Source organism: Peromyscus californicus, unplaced genomic scaffold, assembly GCF_007827085.1.
Source record: "Peromyscus californicus insignis strain IS unplaced genomic scaffold, ASM782708v3 Scaffold_15__1_contigs__length_86483966, whole genome shotgun sequence".
NCBI classification, from domain to species: domain Eukaryota; kingdom Metazoa; phylum Chordata; class Mammalia; order Rodentia; family Cricetidae; genus Peromyscus; species Peromyscus californicus.
Window position 1 is genome coordinate 79607668 of NW_026294447.1, and position 25494 is coordinate 79633161.

Consider the following 25494-nt stretch of genomic DNA (forward strand, 5'->3'; position numbering starts at 1 on the left):
CCAAGCGTTTTTATCCACTAAGTCATCTCGACAGCCTCCTAAATCATTTTATAGCAGGTTCACTGCCAAAACCATTCCCACCAAAAAAGTATCACGAATACCTTAAAGATCATTAAGAAACAAAACAACACACACACACACACACACACACACACACACACACACACACACACACACATATACACACACACACACACACACACACACACACACACACAACTAGCAAAGTTTCGGAGCATGCTATCCTGTAGACATGAGGAAAGCTCTTTCTTCCGAGATGCTCGCTGAAGCAGGATTGCTCACATGTGAATGCAGATTTGGCGGCTGGAAGGTAAATCCAGAGGTTACAGTTTCCTGTTCATTTGCCTTCTTATTCTTGGAAGCAAGAGGGCTGCTTAGTATGTTGGTACCCAATTTTGTGATCAGTTGAATTGGTAACTTTATTTTTATATGAGAATTAATTAGGAAGGAGATGCCTCTCAGCAGGTCAGCCATGATCCTCACATTTCTAAGCCTGGCCCCTGCCAACCCGCACCTCCCCCTCCCCGTAACTTCCAGAATCAGCAACAACATGGCTGACAGCTGTTAACAGCTGGAAAGGCAAAAGGTACGTGAACCTGCCCGAGAAAGCCATTTAAAAGAGCTGTTAAAATAACATGGATTTTACTCGGTATTTTGTCACATTCACCGCACTCAGTTATCTTCACGGAAGCACGGTGAACTGTGCCAAACCGGAGGGCAACGGCCACGCGTTCACGCGAATGCCTAAAAATTACAAAGCTGAATGCTTTCAATATCTTAATTTTATGGTATGTGAGTATTTCGGCAAAACAACTACAAGTTACAATAGATCAAAATTTTATTATCTCTACTTTGTTCAAAAGGACTGGGGAGATGGCTTGTGGTCAAGAGCACCAGAGGCTCTTCTAGAAGACCCGGGGTTGGTTCCCAGCCCCCACACGGAGATCCAGTGCCCTCTTCTGGCCATCATGGGCACCGCATGAATGTGGTGCACAGACAGACATTCAGGCAAAAGACCAAAATAAACAGGCAAGAGTGGTAATTGCAGGACTGAGGAGGCAGCCAGGTCTACACAGTGAGCTCCAGGGCATCCAGGGCTACATAGAGAGACCCTGCCTCCCCAAAACAAAACCAAATAAATCTTAAAATTGTTCAAAAGGTAGCTTAATTTATAACTTATCCTGTGCAATGGCTACTATAGTTTGGCTCCTGAATGGCAAATACGGTTATAGGCTTGAACACCAGAGAGGGCACCACAGCACACAGTGCTAAGAGACTGGGCCCAGTGGAAAGCTTTCAGCCACTGAGGGCATATCCCAAAGGAGGACTACAGAACTCCAGTCTTTCTCATCTGTGTTTCCCTGGTTCTGCCACACGCTGCCTATTATGATGTACCACCTGACCAACACTGGCTGGTCAGGGCCCAAACCTCTCAACTGTGGCCTAACATAAACCTCTTTTCCTTTTATGTTGCTTATCCAAGCTGTTTGTCACACTAACACAGAACTGACACAATGTCTATCTGGAAGCCATTGAGGTAATTCAGCAAAGCTTGACAAACCATCACCTGAACTTTGAAAAAAAAAAAAACAAAATCAAACAAAATGAATTACAGTGGAAGAAATTCAAATATTAGTTTCCAGGGATGAAGTGTGGCGTCCAGAAAAAGAGGCATGATAGAACATTACAGATATTGAAACTATTTTGTATCATGACTTCTTGTATGGTTTACATACTCGTATGGACTGCACATTTAAGTTGTATGTGCGACTTATATTTCATTTTTTAAAATCAAACCATTAGTGTACAATCAAAAGAAACTGAGTAGACAGCTAGGAAGACATACCTGAGCTGAAGCTCCAGCACCAGGAGCATCCTTCGAATATTTCAGGAACTGCGCAACATAAGTCATGATGGACTTCTCATCAGGATTCACGACATCGACATCTGTAAGACACATCACACCACCCGTCAGCTGTAGAAGAGACTTCCTATAATCAACTCTCAAGAAGTCCATGGCCTAGGCCATTGGGTGCAGAGGTTCTTGAATTAACTGAACTCAAGGACCAGCCCAGCAATCTCTGCTCATCCTCCTGGCTCCAACACTGTTCAGAAGTTCAGAACTTAGATCGGCAGTCAATCAGAAGCAGGTAGAATGCTCGCTCAGAGGGACAGAGGAACAAAAATAAAAGCATTTCTCCTTCTGGAGACATGGTGTGTGGGGTCCTTCAGGATATAGGAACACACAGCAAGTGTAACTGATCCCTGGCACACTAGTCTAGGCATCTGGACAGTAAACCATTTCCAAAAGTATCATTATATATTAAGACTTGTTCAGGACATTCAGATTTACATGGAATGAATAAACTTGATTTCTATGGGCCAGTATTTGTGCATGTAATAATTACCTTAAAAGCAAGGTAATAAATACTGAGACTTAACACTTCCCAATGAAAAGACTTTCTTTTGGCTACTATTTGTGCTTTCGAGAATTACTCATGTCTGCTAAATCTTCATCTTTTTATGTATTTTCGAACAGGGCCTCACTAGGTAGCCCAGGCTGGCCTCCGCTGACCCTCTTGCCTCAGGCATACATCAACGCTCATCTGCATCCGAATGAGGAAAGAGAACCATGTCACCCATGTTCCATTTCACCATTTGACGAGGGCAGCTAGAAACCACCAGGCTGGTTGTATTCACACCACAACAGTACAAGTATGAGGACCTGATTTGTCCTTCGACGGACTTCCACAAAAGCTCACTGGGGCAATTGTTAATGACACAGATGCTAAACTATGTCTTGTCTAGAGCTGCCACGTTGCAATGAACATAAAAAACTAATATCTGACTAAGCAAAAAAAAAAAAGAAAACACTCATGCCGCCACTGATGAGTAAGTTGGATTCTGACACACTTCCTCCTCCTCCTCCTCCTCCTCCTCCATGTTAACATAAAGAAAACCACCAACTGACATTGATGTCAACTTACCCTCATAATTCTGCAACCTGAAGCCTCTAGGTTGATACAAGAATGTGGTAAAATTCCACAAAAGCATTTTTGGTCTATTTGGACTTCATAGCAAAGTATATCATGCACTTTGTTATTTATCAATTATGTGCCACACCTGCTTTATAAGAAGTCAAATTTATAACAAACAAGTCTAGGTGCATGTGTTAAACACTGTTTGGAGAGGTGTGCACCGATCACGTCTAATCTCCACTCCAGCATAGACAGCTAGAGCTACAAGTTGACCTTGCATCTGCTACCGCACTATGCTTTTCACCAATCCTATTCACCACTTTTGTAACTTCGTGTTCTGGCACTTTTTATCTGGTTGGGAGAGGCACACGTCATAATATCTATGTGGAGGTCAAAGGACAACTTGGAAGAGTTGGTTCTTTCCTTCTCCCACGTGATTCCCAAGAACTGAATTAGGAGGCCAGGCTTGGCAGCAAATTCCTTACGCACTGAGCAGTCTTGCTGACCCAGCTTAGTTGCCTAACTTCCCTCCTTCCTTGTTTCCTTCTTTTTTTAAAGATAGGCCCTCAGTATGTAGACCTGACTGGCCCAGAACCTGCTGTGTGTCCCAGGCTGGCCTCAAACTCAGCAGCCCTTGTGTCTTTGTCTCCCGAATTAATAGTTATTTTTTTTACAAATATGTACAGTGTATTTGGGACATAACACAATCCATAGGGAAGTGTTCTTCAGAAACAAGTTATTTTAATAATAATCATATGAAGTTAAAACTGGCATTTTACAATTGTCTTGTCAATAATCAAACACAAGGACTGAGCGGGATGAATGCCAAAGTGTGGCCAACCACATGAGGAGAACAGGGAAGAGGCACCTGCTGCGCTCCCTCAGCCACAGGAGGAGAGAGCTGGAACAGGGCGTCACACAGACAAGTGTCATTCAAAACTAAAGAATCTTGCAGGAAAGCTGCCGCTCAGAAAAATCAGAACCAGGAACACAGCACAGAACATACTAGAAGGAAGTTAAGACAAAGGCTCAATTTGCTTTAATAAAGGCACTGCTTGCATTCAACGGCAACTTCACTCCCTCAGTGATGGAAGTTAAGTAATCAGTGCAAAGTCCTAATTCCATGAAATTCAATTAAGAGTCAAGTTAAATCTTCCAGCACAAAAATACATTGTCACGATCACTAGCACAATAGCATGGGTGGTTGAGGGCGGGTTGGGGGGCTGTGCTGCTTGAAATCCACTTGGTGCAGGACCTTAAAACAAGGAGGTTTGCAAAGAAAAGAAGAGCTTTCTACCTTCCGGCTCCAGCAATTTGGGGATCTGCAGCTCACATTCTGCAATCCTGAAGGCTTCTTTGAGATTCTCTTTGTTGGATCTGTGCCTCACGCTGTCCATGTCAATCAGGTCCGGTCGCAAGGCATGAATGACGGCCAAAAAAGCCATCCCATTTCTCCAGCTTGACTTAAAATCTGTCACACTAACAGACTCAGACCTATGCAAGAGGATGTAATATAGACAGTTATTAAAAAAAAATGTTTCCACTATATTCAATGGTAACTAAAACATAATTCAGAGAAACAAATACAGGCTATATATGAATCCCATGATCCTAGGGGAAACTTTTCATTTGAATCTTATTGTCGAACAGAAGTATAAGGTCAAGTGTGAGAGCACTCAGAATACCACGGAGCTATCAGTTCACAAAGCGTGGTCCCTGCCACCTCGTCAACATCTCCTGAGATGCAAAGTATCGAGAACAGAGCTTCCCAGGTCCTCTCTCCACCCAGTGCATCAAACTTCAGAAGAAGACCTGGAATCTGGAGGCACCTCCAGCACCCCCCACCCCCACCATAATATTCATTTAACTATCTGCTGGCTCGAGTCTGGCTTTAGACCTCTACAGCGAGTCAAGATCATTTACTACAAGAAACAATATTTTGCCCTCAATGGATCAAATCAAATGATATTTTGGACCGAATTAATGCCTAGTTGCTCACTTACAATATTTTACCCTCAATGGACCAAATCAAATGATACATTGGACCAAATTAATGCCTAGCTGCTCAATGAACAGGACTTCATTATTTCTCTGCTTAAAATCTGTTGTCACTGGGCAGTGGTGGCGCATGCCTTTAATCCCAGCACTCGGGAGGCAGAGCCAGGTGGATCGCTGTGAGTTCGAGGCCAGCCTGGTCTACAGAGTGAGATCCAGGTCAGGTACCAAAACTACACAGAGAAACCCCGTCTCAAAAAAATAAAAAATAAAAACAAAACAAAACAAACAAACAAACAAAAATCTGTTGCCATGGTCATGGATAAAAGGGTAAACTGATGGAGCAGATGAACAAATTCAGATTCAAAGGAAGGAAGTGCTGAGTTACGTTACAAAATGGATAACTCTTAGGAGACATTGTGCCGATTGAAACAACCCCATCAAAAAGGCCAAATGCTATCTGATGCCTTGTGGGTCAATCAGCCAAACGGGCAAGACAGAAAACAGACGGGCGGAGTCCAGCAGCGAGGGAGGAAGAATAGGGAGTTACTATTTAATAGGTATAAAATTTCAGCTGGAGAAGATGGAGATTGTCGGGGGTCGAGTGTGGGATGGCTGCACAGGAACACACGAGGTACCACCAAACCACACCCCTAAAACAGTCTAAGGGTCCGTTTTCCACTGTCATGCCTCTCACCCTGGCTCACAGGGCCTGACGTGATTTGGGCCCTGTGTGCCTTGCCCATCTAAACACCTTCTCTCTAACCATACGGCGCCCACACCTGCCTCCTTCCTTCCTCTCAAAGCAAAGCTCCTGATCCATAAGATAGAGACACTCCCCACACATTCAAAGGCTTCCCCTCAGGCCTCAGCCCCAAGGGTCCCCCTCTGCACGGCATGAAAGGACACTGTCTCTCTGCCCCACCACTCTTGACCACAGCATGAATCCTCTATTGTCTGTGCCAACCACACCATCACAGCCCATCCGTTTCCCCTCCTGGTTATAGTACTCAAGAGGTAAAGCCTTGCCTTTCTCCTTCATCACAGAGTACTCTCTCACCCAGCACTTCCTGGTCAACCCCAGGACTGAATATTAGTATATCTGTAATTTAAATCAATCACATTTCTATACTTACTAGCAAAGTCCTATAAAACAGTATAGTTATCTATAAAATGTATGAAGTATTTTAGCACTAGAATTTCTTTTAATACCCCACAAAAAAAGGAAACTTAATGCACTATATTAAGTTAATAATCAAATAGTAAAAGCTACTCAGGGGGTTGAGGGTGTAACTCCGTGGTAGAGCACTTGCCTAGCTCAGGTGAGGCCCTAACTTTAATCTCCAGCATTGAAAAAAAGGAAAGACTGGGTGTCCAAGGATGCCAGTTGGAAAGTCTAGTGACTAGGACTTTAAACCAAGATATTCCAGCTTTAGGGGATGCTTTGAGATATTAATCCAAGCCAACAGGCAAAAAATCCGGGTGTAGAGCTGAGAGCGGGAGCCAAGCCCAGCTGAGCACTGACCCTGAGCATCCCCTCAGGAGGCAGGGAACCCTGAGGAAGAGGAGGTGGAAAGAGTGTAAGAACCAGAGGGGAGAGGACACCAGCGAAACAAGGCCCTCAAAAGCAGCAAGATCCACACACATATGAAGTCACAGAGACTGAGGCAGCATGCACAGGTCTGCACCGGGCTGCACCAGACGGGGTCCTAGAGCTGCAAGAAATGGACACAAACCCCCCAGCCCTAACCCAGAAGCTGTCTCCGATTGATAATCACTTGCTAATGGAAATCTAGTTTTCTCCAAGGGAGTTGTGAGACCAAAACAGAAAGTATTCCTTGCAGGCTAAGAGCTCTGTTTGCCGTTAGGAATAAGTTAGTCCCATGTTTGCTTGACTGGTCTGCACCAGATGTACTTGATCCCAGGAGGGACGTAGGCAAGGAAAGACGTCAGGATGTATGCTTGCCCCTGCATGGAAGTGTGGTGAATTATGGGTTTTGCCTTTTTAAGCCTCTGTAAAACGTGACTCGTCACCATTTTCCTGGGAACGCAGGGGTGGACCTGGCCAGAGTCCATCCTCCTGTTCAGTATTTAATGAAACCTTGCTTCAAATCTGGTGTTAAACTGTGGTCATGGTCTTATTCTCACCGGTGGGATTAACAGAGTCTCACGGGGAAACAAATCACTGTGAAGGGCAGGCTGCCTGCCCAGCAGTGGATGGTCAGCAGAAAACAAACTCAAGGGCATCTTGGCAGCTTCCTTGTTGTGTCAGGGCTTCTTTTTTTAAAAAAATCATATCTTTATCCTTTTATTTACATTATTTTCCTCTCTTTTTACACTACAGGTTCTTAGCATATATATTCTGGCTTCCAGTTTAGAGTTTTTATGGGATTCCTGAGTGTGCAAACGAGTGGACCTCTGCGTCTATATCTGTTTCTTGTGCCTCTTCTTGGGCTCTTTCCCTTCTGTTTGTTTTGTCCTGTTCTGATGTGTTAGTTTTTGTTTTATCTTATTATATTTTATTTTATTATTATCCCTTAGAAGCTATTCTAACTAACGAGACAGAAAGGGGGTGGATCTGAATAGGAAGGGAGGTAGGAAGAGCTGAGAAGAATAGGGTGAGGGCATAGTGCTTTGAATAAAAATGGTCCCTTTAAGGTCATAAATTTGAATGCTTGGCCACAGGGGAGTGGCACTATTAGGTAGTGTGGCCTTGCTGGAGTAGGTGTAGCCTTTTTAGAGTGGGTGTGGCCTTGTTGGAGTAGGTGTGGTCTTGTTGGAGTGGGTGTGGCCTTTTTGGAGGAAGAGCATTACTGGGGGTGGGCTTTGAGGTTTCAAGGGCTCAAGCCAGGCCCACAGGGTACTTCTCTTTCTGTTGCCTTCAAATCCAGATGTAGAATTCTCAGCTACCATGTCTGCCTGCACGCCGCCATGCTCCCCACCATGAGGATGCATGAGGATGATGGACTAAATCTCTGAAACTGTAAGCCAGCCCCAATTAAATGTTTTCCTTTATAAGAGTTGCTAGGGTCATGGTGTCTCTTCACAGCAATAGAACATGGACTAAGGCAGAAATTCAACACCTCTGGTCTCCTTAATATTTACATGTACACATCCATACACATAATTAATGTTTTTTTTTTAATTTGAAAAAAAAGAGCAAAAGAAATCAAATTTCTCTTTATTACCTCTATAAAAAAGAAAATCCATCCCAGGCTGGCGAGATGGCTCAGTAGGTAGGGAACTTGCTACATAAAGCTGGTGGCCTGAGTCCAATCCTCAGGACACACATAACAGTAGGAGGAGAGAGCCAACCCCACAAAGTTGTCCTCTGACCTCCACATGCACGCCATGGTACACACATAACCCCCCCCACACACACACATAAACACAACGTACATAAACACAATAATAATAAATTAAAAAACCAAAACCACATCTTCTTTGATTCCTTTTCTGATTGATTAGGATCAATTAGAACGTTTCCAAGAAATGAGGACTGGGCTTTCTAACTATAAAAATGGAGCACACCATGATACAACTTCGCATATTAGTTATGTCATTCATTCATTTGCCTCCTTCATTCATTCCACATTTATCTTGGGGCTGGTGAAATGACTCGGCAAGTCAAATGCTTACCACACAGGCCTGGCAGCCTGGGTTCAATCCCCAGAACCCACCTAAAGGTGGAAGGAGAGAATCAAGTCCATAAGGTTTGTCCTCTGACCTCTATGGGCATGCTATGGCATGCGTGTGCCACAGTCACACACACAATAATAATAATAATAATAATAATAATAATAATAATAAAAGTATTTTTTTTTAATTTTTAAAAAGACATGATCTTGACTTTCAAAGAGGTGATGTTGGTGTGACTGTTAATCTGTACTGAATGGAATTTAGAAACACCGTGGAAGATGGGATCTCTGGGCATGCCTGTGAGAGATCGTCTAGAGCAGGTAGATGAATGTGAGACGTACACGGGCTGGGGCTCTGGGCTGAATCAAAAGGAGCAGGCAAACTAAGCACGAAGGTCCATTGCTTTCTAACTGTGGATGCACTGTGACCTGCCTCCTCAGGCTTCTGCCGACACACCTTCCCTGCCGTGATCAACTGTGTCCCTGGAACTGTGAGACAAAACAAACCCTTCACCCCCTAAGTTTCTTCCGTCTGGTATTTTGTTTGCAACAACAAAACAAGCAATTAACACACGTAGGTAAGACACCAGACCTAACACTGCCTTCTAGATGCACGGGGGAATTGTGCCTCAAGAAAGGTATTTAATGCCAGGCATGGTGGTGTGTGCTTTTCATCCCAGCTCATAGGAACCAGAGGCAGGTAGGTATGAGTTTGAGGATAGCCAGGTTAATACAGTGAGAAACGCCCCCCTCATCTCAAAAAGAAATGGGAGGGGGCTTAAATATTGTTTTATCTGCCCACAGCAATAAATAAACCACTTAAACACAGCCACTGGAGGAAACCAGAAGCAGCTAAGCCCACCAACATCCACTTCTGGAAGATTCACTATGAAATGGTGTTCCTGTGACTGCTGGAAGTCCAGGAGGTTGTATGGATGGACACAGCTGCCCGGTCTGTTCCGGGCACAGCAAACTACTTACGTGGCACACTGCTCCTGGGCCCACTGAAGAAGAGCCTTCTTTGCAGACAACTGCCATCTCGCCTGAGCTTGTGCTTTGGAGCACTTCTTAGCTGGAGGGCTTGAGGTAGGCGATGAGTCAGCCACATTTGCGACCTCCGGGGAAGGTTGATTGTAATCGCAAGACAGATTCCGAGCAAGCTCCTCAATCTGAGAAGAGCACAATTGTTAACAAGCATGTTAGCACATGCTACTCAGTCCAAAGCACCTAAAAAGCATTCTTTAGCAATGACAATGTATTCTGGTTGAAATGAACTCTAAAAATAATTGTCAGCCTTTGACATTTGGGATTCGGCTTTCCTTCGGTCTGGACAGGGGTTATCCTGCACCTGACCCAAGAATGGATCCCACAAATGGCCAGCATTCATTCATCCCCTAAAGATCCCACTGAGCACACCAGCGCTGATGGATTCAACTGAAAAGAACCAAGTGGACCTCCTAGTCAAGTGCCTTTAGAGACTGGATGGACTGGAAGGCATCGCCTCTTTTTACATAGCACTAAGAACAAAAGCACATGCAGAAAAAAAAATAGACAAACACAGGGCAGGCAAGCCCCCAAAGGGAAAATCAAATCACCATTAAGAACACGAAAAACATGGGCCAGTAAAATGGATTAGCAGGTAAAGGTACTTGCTTCACAAGCCTGCAAACCTGAGTGCACTTCCCAGAACCCAAAAAAAGGTGAAAGAAGCAACTCCATAAAAGTGTCTGCTGACATCCACATGCATGCGCGCGCGCACACACACACACACACACACACACACACACACACACACACACACACGAGTATAATAATGCTAATAATAACTAAATCCCTTTTCTTTTACTTAGATTTATTTATGTGCATGAATGCTTTGCTTGTATGTATGTATGCATGTATGTGCACCACCTGTGTGTGTGGTGCCCACAATGCCCAGAAGAGGGTGTCAGATCCCATGGCACTGGAGTCACTGATGGTCAGGTGAGTGATGGGAACCCAATGCTCTGAAAGAGCATCAACTGCTACTAACCACTGAGCGATCCCTCCAGCCCCCATGAGTAAAACCACATGAAAAGTGCTGGAGAAATGACTCAGCAGTTAAGAGCGAGAGCCTTTTAGAGGACCTTAGACGGGTCCCAGTTTCCCCACCCATGCAGAGCAGCTCGCAGTGACCTGGAACTCCAGCGCTAGAGAACCAATGCCTCTGCCTCTGCCCATCCAGGTTCCTGCATTCATATACTCATATTCTCTCTGTCTCTAGTGCGCTCTCTCTCTCTCTCTCTCTCTCTCTCTCTCTCTCTCGCTCTCGCTCTCGCTCTCGCTCTCTTTCTCTCATTGCCTCTCTGTCTCTGTTTGTCTGTGTCTCTCCCTCTGTCTCTCATACATACACAGACACACACACACACACACACACACACACACACACACACACACACACACACACAAAGTCTACTCTAAAAGAAAGGTGAAAGGTGTGGGGCCTGGAGAGATGGCTCAGTAGTTATGCTTACTATTTTTCCAGAGGGCCTGAGTTCGGTTCCCAGCACCCACATCCATCAGGTGGCTCACAACTGCCTGTAACTTGGACTCCAGGGGATCCTATATTCTTTTCTGGCACACATGTGATAACACATTCACACAGATGCCCAAACATACACATAAATAAAAAAAAAATCTTTAAGAAAAATTAAAAAATAAAGAACTTAAAAAATAAAAAGCCAGAGCTGGGGAGACAGTTCAGGGGTGAAGAGTAGGCACACGCTGCTCTTGCAGAGGCCTCTAATTTTGGTCCCAGGACACACACCAAGTGGCTGCCAACTGCCTATAACTTCAGCTCCAGGAGGTCCCAAGCCCTCTTCAGAACTCAGCAGGGACTTGTACTTACTTACACATGCACATACACACATACACAAGTATGTATGCCTATATATGTGTATATATATATACATGTATATATACACATATATAGGCATACATATATATACTAAGAAAAAAAATTTTAGAACATGAAAAAGCAATCCCACAAATAATTTTAAAACTCTTCATATACACAGAGAAGGATAGGGTCTGTACACAAAACAGTTGAAATGTTTTCCTCCAGGGATAGTGGAAGCATGAGAAAATGCATGTTCATATATTTGCTGATAAGCACACAAACTGATCGGAATATTTTGGAAGACAATGTGATAATATCTATTATCTATTATTATTAAAACTTATAAATCTACATCAATAAGCACAGAAATACTAATATCCTCTCCATAATCAACAGAATAATCATATAACCAGTAACAACCTATGTGGTAGGTATGGTGGTGTGCACCTGAAGTACCAGTTCTTAAGAAACTGAGACACGAGGGTCACTTAAGCCCAGAATCCCCTAAGATCAGCCTGGGCCACATAGTGAGACTCACAGGAAAACAGCAACACCAACAACAATGGATGCAGCCAAAGCACTACCCTTGCTGATACGGTAAGCACTGATTGGATACACCAAGTATAAAATGGCAGAGCTGTTTTCAAATGCCTTCCAAAGACTTACTGAAGAGCTGGGGTGTGGCTGAGTGGTACAGCACTTATCCAGTGCGCGTGAGACCATGGGGCATATTTCAAGTGTTCAATGTACACAGTGATTGGCATCTACTATCTTGTACAGCACAGATAGGAAATATTTCCATCAGGAGAAAAAACAGTGTTCAAGGCTGGGGGGTTCTACTTGGTGCTAAAATTCTGGGCTTGCACGTGGAGACCGTGGGTTTAATCCCCAACACCACTTTTTTTTTCTTTATATTTATTATTAACCTTTGAGACAGAGTCTTATGTAGCCCACGCTGGCCTCCATTTGCTATGGACCTGAGAAGGGCCCTGAACTAATTTTTCTGCCTTACTCCTGAACATCAAGAGTGCTTGTGTCCACCACCTCAATGGGCTCCCAGCACCACATATGTATAAAATCATAGTGGTCAAGAGAATAATTCAAGAAATAATAGCTTCAGAATATTGGCGTGGGTGAGAAACAAGAAGTACTGTCCCATGCCAATATCCCAAAACCATTTTTTTCATGTCGCTTTCTAGAACGGTCCTGTCCAACAGAACATTTTCATTTTGCTTTCTTTCCATTTTTTCCTAATTTTTTCAGCATGGTTTCACCATGCAGCCCAGGATGATCTTAAACTCATGATCCTCCTCCATCAGCCTCCTCAACTCAATACTGGCATTGCAGGCATGCTTCATTCAGAAAAGTCATACCCATGAAAGTAAAGTTAGCCAGGTGGTGGTGGCACACACCTTTAATCCCAGCACTTGGGAGGCAGAGGCAGGTGGATCTCTGAGTTTGAGGCCATCCTGGTCTATGGAGTTCCAGGACAGCCAGCTGTTTTCAAATGCCTTCCAAAGACTTACTGAAGAGCTGGGGTGTGGCTGAGTGGTACAGCACTTATCCAGTGCGCGTGAGACCATGGGGCATATTTCAAGTGTTCAATGTACACAGTGATTGGCATCTACTATCTTGTACAGCACAGAAACCCTGTGCATAGAAACCCTGTCTCAAAAAAAAAAAAAGTAGAAGGAAAAGAATACATTCAAACTACATTAAAATTATACATGTCTGCTATTAAAAGATTAAAAGACAAGCCACAAAGTCTGAGAAGTTATTTCTTATTTCTTCATTTCAACAAAAAACTTCTATCCAGAATACATTGTAAAACTTCTAATAAAATGTTACATACAAGAACAAGGTTATATACTATTTAATACCATATATATATTGAAACAGGATCTCACTATGTAGCCCTGGCTGTCCTGGAGCTCTCAATGGAGACCAGGCTGGCCCAAAAACTCATAGAGATCCCCTGCCAAGTGCTGAGATTAAAGGCGTGTGCCATCACGCCTAGCTTTAATACCATACATTAGGAAAGGCTGGAGCAAAGAGCACTCAGATTCTGAAGAGATAGAAAAGGAGGACAACCTTTTTGACAAGCTGACAATATCTGCTTGCCACGGCCTAAATATTCTGTCACGGAAACTTGATTCCCACTAGGAGGGTGCTGGGAGTGAGATACTCATGAAGCAAGCAGGTATGAAGGCTTTGCTCTGGGGATTACTGCATTAACGCCATCCTAGATTTGTAAGGTGACAGAGCCAGGGCCTTCCCATTGACTTCATTTTGTTTGTCGTGGCACTAGGCTGGAACCCAGAGCCTTCTGCATACCATGCAAGCATTCTGCTACTGGGCTACATCCCAGTCCATCCCCGTTGGTTGTGGACCTCCCAACCTTCAGAACTATAAAGCAACACATACCCATTTATCCTGAATTACTCACCCTGTGCGTTCATTCTATTATAGCCACACAAAATGGAATAAGATACTACTATAGTGTTAAAGAGGAAACACCGTAGGACCGACAATTCCACTTCTAGATATATTTCAGTGGAAATGTAAGCCCAGAATACTAAATGTTACATATGCAAATATTCCTAGCAATTTGACTAACAGTAACTAAAAACTGCCAAGAAAAGAAATGTGTATCAGAAGTGGACCAGTTAATAAGTGTGATACAGGAAGGGCAGTAAAAGACACCTCATCACAATCGATGAAGCTAAGTGAAGTAAGTTGGGCACAAGGGGGTGTGCGGGGGGGCTAAAGAGAATAAACTCGTAATTCCGCCTCTGTGGAATTAGCAACGCTAAGCTGCCTCCCAACAGGGCTCAGAGGGTGGGCACCTTTAGGGAAAGAGAAGGGCCAGAATGCCAGCAGGGCTCTGTTTGTATCTTAGATGGTGATAACATAAGTATGTTTAATTTATGGAAACTCACAGCACTTGACATGTGAATTTGCATATCTCTCTCTGTGTGTCTTAGATTTGAACAAGTTGACTTAAAACAGTGTAACGAACCAATTTTTACAGCTTTCAAATGGCAAAGAATGCGTAAGAATTCCACTTCTAAGAATTTGGCCCAAGAATTATTACAGGTGTACACAAAGGTTTTATCTTAAGGATATAACGGAAGCTACTTATAATGAGAAATATCTCTGAGCATTCTGGCTGCCCATTAATGAGATAAAGTACTTTATAACCAATGCCATACACCTCTGTTAAAATATATATAAACTCAGAGAGATGCTCATCAGAACCGTTTGGAACAGAATAGGTAATAAGACCCCATGTTGTTAAGATATTGCTCTGCTTCAATATCCAAGGGGACTGGCTTCCACCCGGGGCTGACAGCTGTAGATGCTTATAGTATGGGCATATTCTTCGCATATAACCTATGCAAATCCCCCTGCCTCAGAAAGTCATCTCTGAGTTCCCTATAACATGTACAACACAATGTAAATGCTATGAAAATGATCATTATGCTACATAACAGAATAATGCCAAGAAAAAAGTTTACATTCATTTAGTTTAGATAGAAACATTTTTCAGAACTGCCCTCAATCCTTGGTGGGTGTAATCTACTTAATGCAGGACCCATACATGACTATGTATTAATTCCTGCTGTACACATAAAGACTGGATATTAAATTACTCTCAGTTATCTGTGAATGGTGGACTATGAATAATTTTATTTTCTATTACCTATATTGAAAATTTTAATTATACTTAAAATACATAGAAAGATATAGGGGTGGAGATAAACACCTACAACCTATCCAAAATTTTTTAATTTTATTTTAAGCATATGAGTGTTTTGGCTGCAAATACGACTGTGTGTCTTGTGCCCACAGAGATCAGAAGAGGGCATTGGATTCTCTGGAAATGGACTTATAGATGGTTATAAATTGATATTTGGATGCTGGGAATTAAACTCAGGTCCTCTACAAAGAGCAACAAAGGCTCTTAACCACTGAACCATCTCTCTAGCCCCAAATTACCCAGTTTCAACATCTTACCATATTTGGTCCTGTTTTCTGTCTCCAGTTCCACTTTCCTGCTCTCCCAGAGGAAAGCTACACTCATAAATTTAGTTCTCATCATCTACATGTATATTACTCTGTTCTAGCTACAAAAGCACACATCCAGAAAAAAAATATCCAAATTTTATAACAATTAGTTGTGCAATATTCTAAGTCTTTCTAAGATAAGCATGTAGTTATTTTTAGAGCAACAATAATAAAACACTCTCCATGCGGAGTCAGTTTAGACCGGCACTGTGATGGTTAATTCAGGATGGGACAGCAAACATTGGACATTCACAGTCAAAATGAAGAGCAAGAGCAAAATGGCCAAAGGCCTTCCATATGCCTTCTTTGGTTTAACTGGAATTTGGACTCTGATTAAAATCCAAACAGGGATTCACTAAACAAATAAGAAGTACTTTGAGAGTCAAAGCATCCCGAGAAGCCTGGAGGTTCAGCTTATTCCAACGAGATCTCAGCCAGCAAGGAGGGTTTTCAGCCTGAACTAGTCCCGTTGTGTAGCAGAAAACAAGTCAATGTTCTGCAGACACCCTCCCGCCCTTCCTCCTGCAATGTCTTCACACCTGGGGTCTCTTCGTAATTCAAAGGAAAAACAAACAGCTTCCTTTCCTAGCAAGTAGGCCTGTCACTGCTGCTGCTGTCCTCCTGGAGGGTGTGGGGCACTCAGTCCCACAGAAATTCGGGGACCCCAAGGGACTACTTCACTTATCTTCTGTTGTTGTTTTTGTCTGTGACAGGGCCTTACTCTGTAATCCAGTCGGACCTGAAACTCCCTGGAGCTCAGGCTAACCCTAGACGCCCAGCAGTCTTCCAGGTGTGGCCTTCCAAAGCTAGGATTACAGGAGTGAGCCACCGTACCTGGCCACCTGTATCGTCTTTGTATCAGGGAGCCACTGTTGACAGTGCCAGGAGAATGGAGTGGGGACAGATGACAGAGAGAACACAAGAGGAAGACTGAGGCTTCCCTCAACAACCCACAGTGAGGCAGAGGAGGCCGCCTACTCAGGACTCCCACCACACCCAAACCTCAAGAGGGAACGGAGGGAACAGAGGCAGATAAAGGACAAAGCCACGAAAGCAGCACACCTGTCTATTCAAAGTTCTCAACACTGGCAGGTGTTTAGTGAAGTACTGCTGTTCAAAACTGGACTGAAATCCTACCCCAAAACCAGTCTGTAGTCATCAAAAAAGGTCACTCCTCAGATGAGTGACAGATGCCACTGGACACCAACATTTGAGGAATCTTTCATACAAGACAAGCTTGGTGGTATACACTTTTTTTTTTTTTTTTTTTTTTTTTGGTTTTTCCAGACAGGGTTTCTCTGTGTAGTTGGTGCCTGTCCTAGATCTTGCTTTGGAGACCAGGCTGGCCTCGAACTCAGAGAGAGCCGCCTGGCTCTGCCTCCTGAGTGCTGGGATTAAAGGTATGCGCCACCATCACCCAGAGTGGTATACACTTTTAATCCTAGCACTTGAAAGGCAGAAGCAGGTGATTTCTGTGAGTTTGGGCAGCCTGATCTACATAGAGAGCTCCAGGCTAGCCAGGACTTCATAGTGAAACCCCATCTTTAAAAACAAATAAAAACTGTATGCGTGCATGTGTGTATGTGCAAAACTATGTATGTGCACATATACAAATGTATACGTATGCATAATGTATATGATATATACACACATACTCAATATATACATTACACACAAATACTGGAATAGTAGCCTTTGCCATAAGCTTTCGACTTGTTGGAGACTTCAAGTCCTGTTTACAGAAGCGGCTCCGGCCTGAGTGACATCACGTCACACTGCTGTGTCTCACCTCCCACCATGTGGATTAGACTAGTAACACTCCTCTCACCACGAGGCTTACGTGAAAGTGCAGTATGATGGTCCAAATCAGGCCCAGAATAATGGACGGGTTTCCTTCCACGATATCAGCAACATGGATATTTATCAGCTTGATCTGCAAGCAGAGAGGCGCAGGTTAAAGGGGGCGAGCCTCCACTGAACCCGTCCCTCCCGCGAATTCGCAGGTTCGATTCATACGTACCGATCGTTTCTTCAGGAATGTCAGGGCATGTTCTATGTTGATTCTACACTGGAACGTATTTGATCCTTTATCCCGAGGCTAAAAATTCAAGCACACACATTCCTCAGAAACAGGAAGCACATTTAAAAAATAAAAAACAAAACCAGCCAAGTGTCTTGGTGCCCTTTGGACATCTTACCAACTGCTGCCCTGAGAGCACTTCTAACAGGTCCAGGAGGACATGCCCCTTCTTAATGTCTGCGAATAGGTCAGATATAACCGAGGGAGGTGTGTGCTGCCAAAGGAAAAGAGGAAAATAATCTGAAAATGGTCCACAACACCGCTAAGCATCTCCTAAGTGAGCGCTGTGTCCTCCAAAACAGCTAACACTCAGCAGAAATTATCTTTCGAGAATGTCACGGCCCTCACAAGCCACACGCCAGAGCATGGTGGGACAGCCAGCCCGACTTATCTCGTGGCGTATTCCCAGTTACACAATGCTCTTTCTGAGTGGAGCTTTTACAGCCCTCAACCTTGTGCATGGAGAATAAAAGACACTCAGAATCAGGCCACAGCGATCCCTTGGGAGAGCTGCATTGCTGAGGATGTGTCTCCCTTTGGACAGAATGTCATGCATTGTGTGGGATGGGTGGAGAGGGAGGACAGAGGGGGAGAGTCATTCATCAGGCATCCAGGTTATCTGAGGTTCTCAGCATCACTGAGACACAGGATGGAGTGGCATTTGGATCGAGGCCCCTAGGTCCAGACTAGACTTGTGTCCCAGAATACTCCCTTGCCAAATGTGTGACCAGGGTCAAGGCACAGGCCTTCTCTGTGGGAATCATACTATCTCTCACATAGTGATACCATGAAATCATTTAGAACTCATCTAGAAGGCTAGCAAAGAGGCATAAGCCTGAAATCCCAGCACTAGAAGGCAGAGGCAGGAGGATGGCCAAAAGTTCACAGCCTATTGGGTCTACATAGTAACTTTCAGGTCAGCCAGAGTTATATAGCAAGAACTAGTCTCAAAAAAAGGAAGGAAAGAAAGAAAGAAAGAAAGAAAGAAAGAAAGAAAGAAAGAGAGAGAAAATGGGGCTGGAGGGATGGCTTACCCTTTCAGAGCACATGCTGCTCTTACAAAGAAAGCAAGTTCAGTTCCCAGCACCAATATTTGGCTGCTCAAAACTGGCAAATATTGGGGATTTAGCTCAGTAGTAGAGTGCTTGCCTAGCAAGCACAAGGCCCTGGGTTCGGTCCTCAGCTCTGGGGCAAAAAAACAAAAAACAAACAAACAGAAAAAAAAACTGCAGCCCCAGGAGATCTAGTGACCTCTTCTGGTCTCCATAGGCATCTGTATGCATACGTAAGTGTACACATAAATAAATAGGGCCGGGTGGTGGTGGTGCACACCTTTAATCCCAGCACTCGGGAGGCAGACACAGGCAGATCTCTGTGAGTTTGAGGCCAGCCTGGGCTACAGAGTGAGTTCCAGGAAAGGCTCCAAAGCTACACAGAGAAACCTGGTCTCAAAAAACCAAAAAAAAAAAAAAAAAAAAAATATATATATATATATATATATATATATATATGTGTGTGTGTGTGTGTGTGTGTGTGTGTGTGTGTGTGTGTGTGTGTGTGTATGTATGTATGTATGTGTGTATATATATGTATATGTAGGTAGGTAGATGAATGAATGAATGAATATATAAATGAAAATGGCCATAGGGGGTTCAAGAATACACTTCAATGGTAGGACATTTGCTTAGTATACAGCCTTAGCCTAGAATTCATTGCACAGCATAAGAACAGAAAGGAAATGTGAGGTAGGTGGTAGTCCTTCTACAGACACAGCTTCTGAAGACCTAAGGCAGGTGAATCACTCAGATCTAGGAGTTCAAGACCAGCCTGAAAAAACTCATCTCAAAAACTAAACTGTACTTTAATCCCAGCACTTGGAAGGCAGAGGCAGGTGGACCTCTGTGAGTTCGAGGCCAGCCTGGTCTACAAAGCAAGTTCCAGGACAGCCAGCACTACACAATGAAACCCTGTCTCAAAAAACCAAAAACCAAAACAAAAAGACTGAAATTAAATTGAAAATAAATGGTGGTCCACAGTGTGCTGTTTAACAAGCTATGATTTCAAAACAGCAGATGTCATAAGCATTCATCATCGCCACACATGACAAGTTTAGGATGGTGTCTAAGACACATCATTCAATACAGACAAACGTCACATTGTTATTATGTCATTTGATGGAAGTGTTATCACTCTAAATATTTTTGCAGCACTGTCCAGGTCCTTTCCAGGTGGCATTTTCTTGTTCCAGGAAAGAATAACCAATAAACCAGGACACCAAGGTGAGCACCAGCACATTCTCTTATAAAAAGACATTCCATGACCGTCCACATGTCAATCATTGCATCTTGCTCTGGTATTTATCTGTTTGTTGTACATGGTCTCATGGAGCCCGAGTGGGCCTGGAACTCACTATACAGCCATGGCTCATCTTGACCCTCTAATCCTCCTGCCTCCAACTCCCAGGTGCTAGAATTCCAGGCACTGGCCGCCCTGGGGTAACAGCCCGACGTTACCCTCGTCCTCCTCACCTTTGCCAACTGCGAGTTTATCCAGCAGGTGAAGGTTTTCTTCTGCGTGTCTTCCTGCTCAGCTAGGAGAGAAGAAACAGTCGTGGTCACAACACAAGAAGCCAAAGACTCCTTCTGAACCCACAGATGAAAGCCACAGATCTGCTAACAAGAAATGATGGTTCTTAACACTTTTTTTACTAACGAATTGAGCTCTTTCACTGATTTGTACGCTGTGCAAAGGAACTATAAAGGAGGAGGAGAAGTGTCCCTGGCCTCCAGCTCTGAATCACCCTGGGACATCTGAAGATAGTTTTAAAGGTTCGGTGAGATCTTTACAGTTTGGCCTTGACACCATATCAAGCAAATTTATCATGCAAAATGCTCTGCTGATGGGTGATATCGTTCTGTAGGCTGTGAAAATGTGTTTCTCTGATTGGTTGATAAATAAAGCTATTTGGCCAATGGCAGAATAAGGTTAGGAGGGACATTCTAACTACAGATAGACAGGAAGAGAAAGGAGAACAGAGGAATCATCAGCCAGACACAGAGGAAACAAGATGTAAAGGCAGAACTGAGAAAAGGTACCAAGCCACATGGCTAACTATAGATAAGAATTATGGGTTAATTTAAATGTAAGAGCTAGGCAGTAATAAGCCTGAGCTAATGGCCAAGCAGTTATAATTAATATAAGCCTCTGTGTGTTTATTTGGGAACAAGTGGCTGCAGGATGCGGGTGGGACAGATTCCACAGGACCAGAGAAAAACTCTGGCTACACTTTGCTCTTGAGTAAACCATGAAAAAGACCAGGGTTTGAATCCTGCTCCCATGACTGAGTGGCTACGTGAACTTGAACGGTGACTTCATGTAACAAGTACTCATTGATGGAGGTTGATTTGAGAGGCAAATGATTCACCTAGTGTGCTTGGCACAGACCAGCACATAGCAAAAACACATAAGCCATGTTCTCATTAACCAGGCGTGAGTTAGGACTGGGGATAGACTGAACACTAGACTCTACCTCCCTTCCCTTCTGTGCAGGTATGGCCCTGCTAAGCTTCCTTCAGCACCCCACTCCCTCAGTGTCAAGCAAACACTGTCCATTCTATGGGCTGAGCACACAAGCCCTGAGCTTCAGTTCCCCCATCCTCCTCATCTGATAGGTGGGTATAAACAGAAGCCAGGACATCCACTTCTGCCTCTGCCTGATGCTCACAGCCTTGCTTCCACCAGTGACCATGAGCTGACCACATCTCACATCGCTCTGCCCTTTAATCCTTCTGCTATCAGTCAACATGCAGACATGCACATGCCTAAACACACACGTTCCCCGGCCTCCATCATGCACAGTCATGGTCACGTGACAGCACTTTTATTACCTCTCTAAACTCAATCTGATGCATCTCTTCTCTGAACATCCCTCCCCAGCCTTGCGTTCTCTCCTTCCAGTGCCCAGCTCTAAGGACGCCACCAGTAATTCCAAGTCACCAATTCTGCCAGCTTCTCATTGGCCCTCACACCCTCCATATCATCCTTAGGCCTCCCTGTCATCTTTCCCCATCCTAGATGCCAAATGAGATGACCAACTGTCATCAACACTCACACATTTGTATTTGCTTAGCATCTTAGGACTTTCCTTCATGCACCTCATCCTGTATGTATACTGCTGACTGAGGTCAGGGCAAACCCCACTATGGTGGTTTGAATGAGGATGGCCCCCATATGCGCATATGTTTAAATGTTTGGTCCCCAGTTGGTAGAACTGTCTGGGAAGGATTAGGAGGCGTGGCCTTGTTGGAGGAGGTATGTTACTAGGATGGGCTTTGAGGTTTCAAGAGCCAATTACCTCTCTACCTTGAGTTTGTGGATCAGATGTAAGCTCTCAGTTACTGTTCCAGCACCATGCTTGCCTACCTGCTGCCATGCTCCCCACCATGATGGTCTGATGGTCATGGACTCACCCTCTCAAACTCTAAGCCCCCAATCAACTCTTTCTTCTATAAGTTTCTTTGGTCATGGTGTTTTGTCACATCAATAGAAAAGTAACTAAGACACCCACTGATGATGACCAACCTGACCAGCACCCACCGGTACCCTCAATGCCACTCAACAGTCACAATGGATACCTCTCTCCTACCAATGGACAGATGCATGGCAATCTCACATTTCCTTCTTCAAACATACAATGCCTCTTCGCCAACTCTTATTCTCTGCTAAGACCTTTCTTTGTTGTTGGTGCCGGTTAGTGTTAACTGCCAACTTAACACAACCTAGAATCACTTGGGGGGAAAAAAGTCTTAATGAGGAATTGTCTAGGTCAGGTTAGCATGCCCGAGGGGTACTGTACTGACTGTTCACTGAGCAGGAAGACCCAGCCCACTCTGGGCGGCAACATTCCTTATGAAGGGGACCTGAACCACGTAAGACAGGAGAAAGCTAGAAGAAAGCAAGGATGCATGTACTCTCTTTGCTCTTGACTATGGATGGGATGTGACTAGCCGCATTAATTCCTTGCTTGGTTTCTCTGAAGTGATCAGTAGTAAGCCAAATAAACCCTTTCTTCTCCAAGCTGTTTTTTTGCCAGCATATTTTATCACAGCAACAGAAATGAAATCAGAACATTGCTTTTTTTGTGGGTTTTTTTATTGTGTGTGTATATATGTGTGTGTGTGTGTGTGTGTGTGTGTGTGTGTGTGTGTGTGTGTGTGTGTGTGTGTGTTTGAGGCGGCATCTCAAGAAGTCCACCAGGTGGATCTCTGTGAGTTCGAGGCCAGCCTGGGCTACCAAGCGAGTCCCAGGAAAGGCGCAAAGCTACACAGAGAAACCCTGTCTCGAAAAACGAAAAAAAAAAAAAAAAAAAAAAAAAGAAGTCCAGACCAGCTTCAAATTCTGATAACCTTGGATTTCTGATCTCCTGACTCCACTTTCCACATTCTGGGACTATAGACATGCCCTCCATACACAACTCATTTATACAGTGCTGGGGATTTAACACAGAACTTCGTGCATGCTCAGCCAACATTCTGTCAATTAAGCTGTAGCCCCAGCCCATGAGACCTTTCTTCCCAAAAGACCCAACAATCTCATCTAACAACCTCCAAAGTATTGGTATACATCAACTAGCCTTGCTCAGATCAAAGGCATCCCTCCTCTCATTCATTAGTTCTTTTTTCTTCTACCTACTTGAGAACCTTTTCCTCCCTTCTATTCCCTATCTCCTACTCCCCCATCAGAATAAATGCATGCTGTTAATTCTCCCTCTGAAACTAAGAAACTAACCTCCCTTAGCACCCACTCTCCATCAGCACTGCTCATTTGTCTGCTCTCGTAGAAAACCCCTCCAAAGCATCCATGCTGTCTCCAGGTCCTCTCCTCACTCACTTTCAAGTGGCCCCACAACAGGCAGGTCCTCACCATTCCACTGACACTGCTCTTATCCACGTCACCATGAGTCAAGGATATCAACGCTCCCTCTCACTAAAACCAATGGCCGGTATTCTGCCTTCATCTTCCTGGACCACCAAGCAACATCCAATACAGAGAATGACTATCTCCTACCCTCAGGACCTACACTTGTGTTTTCCTCCTACATCACCAGCTGGGGATCGTCTGTTTATCACTCAGTTCCTACCTAATGCCTTGGGAAATCCTCTCAGGTCCATGTTCAAAACCTACTCTGGGGCTGGGGAAATAGCTGAGTCAGTAAAGTAATAGGCATAGTGCTACATTTAAGCCCAGAGTTGCGGAGGCAGAGACTGACTCCCTGAGGTTAGCTGGCAGCCAGTAAGAGACTCTGTCTCAAAGGGGAGGGAAAAAAAGGATGCACTCATACATACACACACACACACACACACACACACACACACACACACACACACGCCTGCAGCAAATATTCTGGTTATATCTACTTTTTATTATCTCAATTATACTACCCTGGCCAAGTCACCTCCACCTGGGCTACTGAGTCTTACAAGTGTGACACCAAATTTAGGACCTTAAAATGTTTTAAATCAATAAGCATCTGGTCGAGAAACAGAAGAAAAGTGACCTGGGTAAGTAGATTTAGACAGTGTAAGTGTCTGTCAAGTGTTGTGACTGGTTATGGACACACCAGGTCTCACTGTGGCTTTCCCCCCAAATCCATTTTCCATTTCTTTGCATTACCAGTTTAAGTCAGTTATAATTCAATGACTTACACTTCATCGGGCAGTCAATGATAGTTAACTAAACTAAACTGGGTTCTGACAAGCCAACTGAATTCTTTGGTGTTTTGAGAGTTAGTGCTTTTGATTTTAATTTTATTTTACAGAAGAGTGACAGGGTCTCCTGGAATCTCTAAGGTGTGTTTCCCGAGTTTTCCCTCTGCTATCAGGAGATGATAAATGACTTTAAACAAGTGCCGCAAAAACGCACTTGAGAGCTAATTTTCTCAACAGGGGAAAAAAAAAACCAAAACACTAGAAAACAAGTCTTATGATTCCAGGATCAAATTACATGTACACAATGTACATTCGCCAAGCAGGAAGAGACGTGTCCTCCATAACAATAAAATAGAAGTTCAAAATAAAATGTAAAAGATTAAAACGAACAAACCAAGAAAACCTCTTCCTTATCCTCGAGGGACCACGAGGAAAGGGAACCACGCAGGAGCATCAGCACATCCAGGAGGATGCTGCAGGACTCCAGGGAAGTTGCTGGGGTGGAGAGAGAAGGGCATGAGCACGAAATAACCCTGGCAGTGGACCATGGCCAGAGTTTAAAGCTCAGCAAGAGCATCCTCCGGCTCCATTCTTTTAGTGCTCTAGGTACATCTGTAAATCTCAGTCATTTGATCTATACCCCCAAAAAGAGTAGCTTTCATTTCATGTTCATTTGACACTAAACAAAAGAAGCCTTGAGACTGAGCACTCTGGGGTCTCTGAGCTTTCCCAGGCTGGGGAAACAGACACCAAAATCAGGGCTCTTACTAGACGGTTGAAATCGGAGCAGCTTGTCTAATCGGAGGTGAGGAACAACCCCTGACCGCAATGCCAGAATTTGAATTAAAACAATCAAACTGTTATAAAGAAGGCTAGTTATCGCTGTCCCAATTTACTTCAACTCCAATAGAAATGGGGGGCTGGTAGGAAGAGAGTCAGCAGCCATCCCCACAGGTGCACCCCCCTCCACAGAGAAGCAATGCACAAAGGGAGCCTCCAGAGGGTTTGAAGAGGACTCTTTGAGGCTTTGTAAAACTTACTGTCCAGAGAACAACTCTCTTCAATGGGGGAAATCGGAGCTCTCTAAACACAATAAGGACCCTTTACTTAATGGCAAAGACATCCCGGGGGC

The 25494-nt window shown here is 44.0% G+C and overlaps 1 protein-coding gene across 1 annotated transcript in view; it reads right to left on the bottom strand.

The window, feature by feature from the left end:
* Syne2 (spectrin repeat containing nuclear envelope protein 2) overlaps positions 1–25494 on the bottom strand; it is a 321778-nt gene that overhangs the window by 232301 nt on the left and 63983 nt on the right. Inside the window, 7 exon segments of the mRNA XM_052739574.1 lie at positions 1868–1968; positions 4297–4493; positions 9614–9801; positions 17416–17508; positions 17596–17673; positions 17774–17869; positions 20184–20245. Coding sequence (XP_052595534.1) covers positions 1868–1968; positions 4297–4493; positions 9614–9801; positions 17416–17508; positions 17596–17673; positions 17774–17869; positions 20184–20245 — 815 coding nt within the window.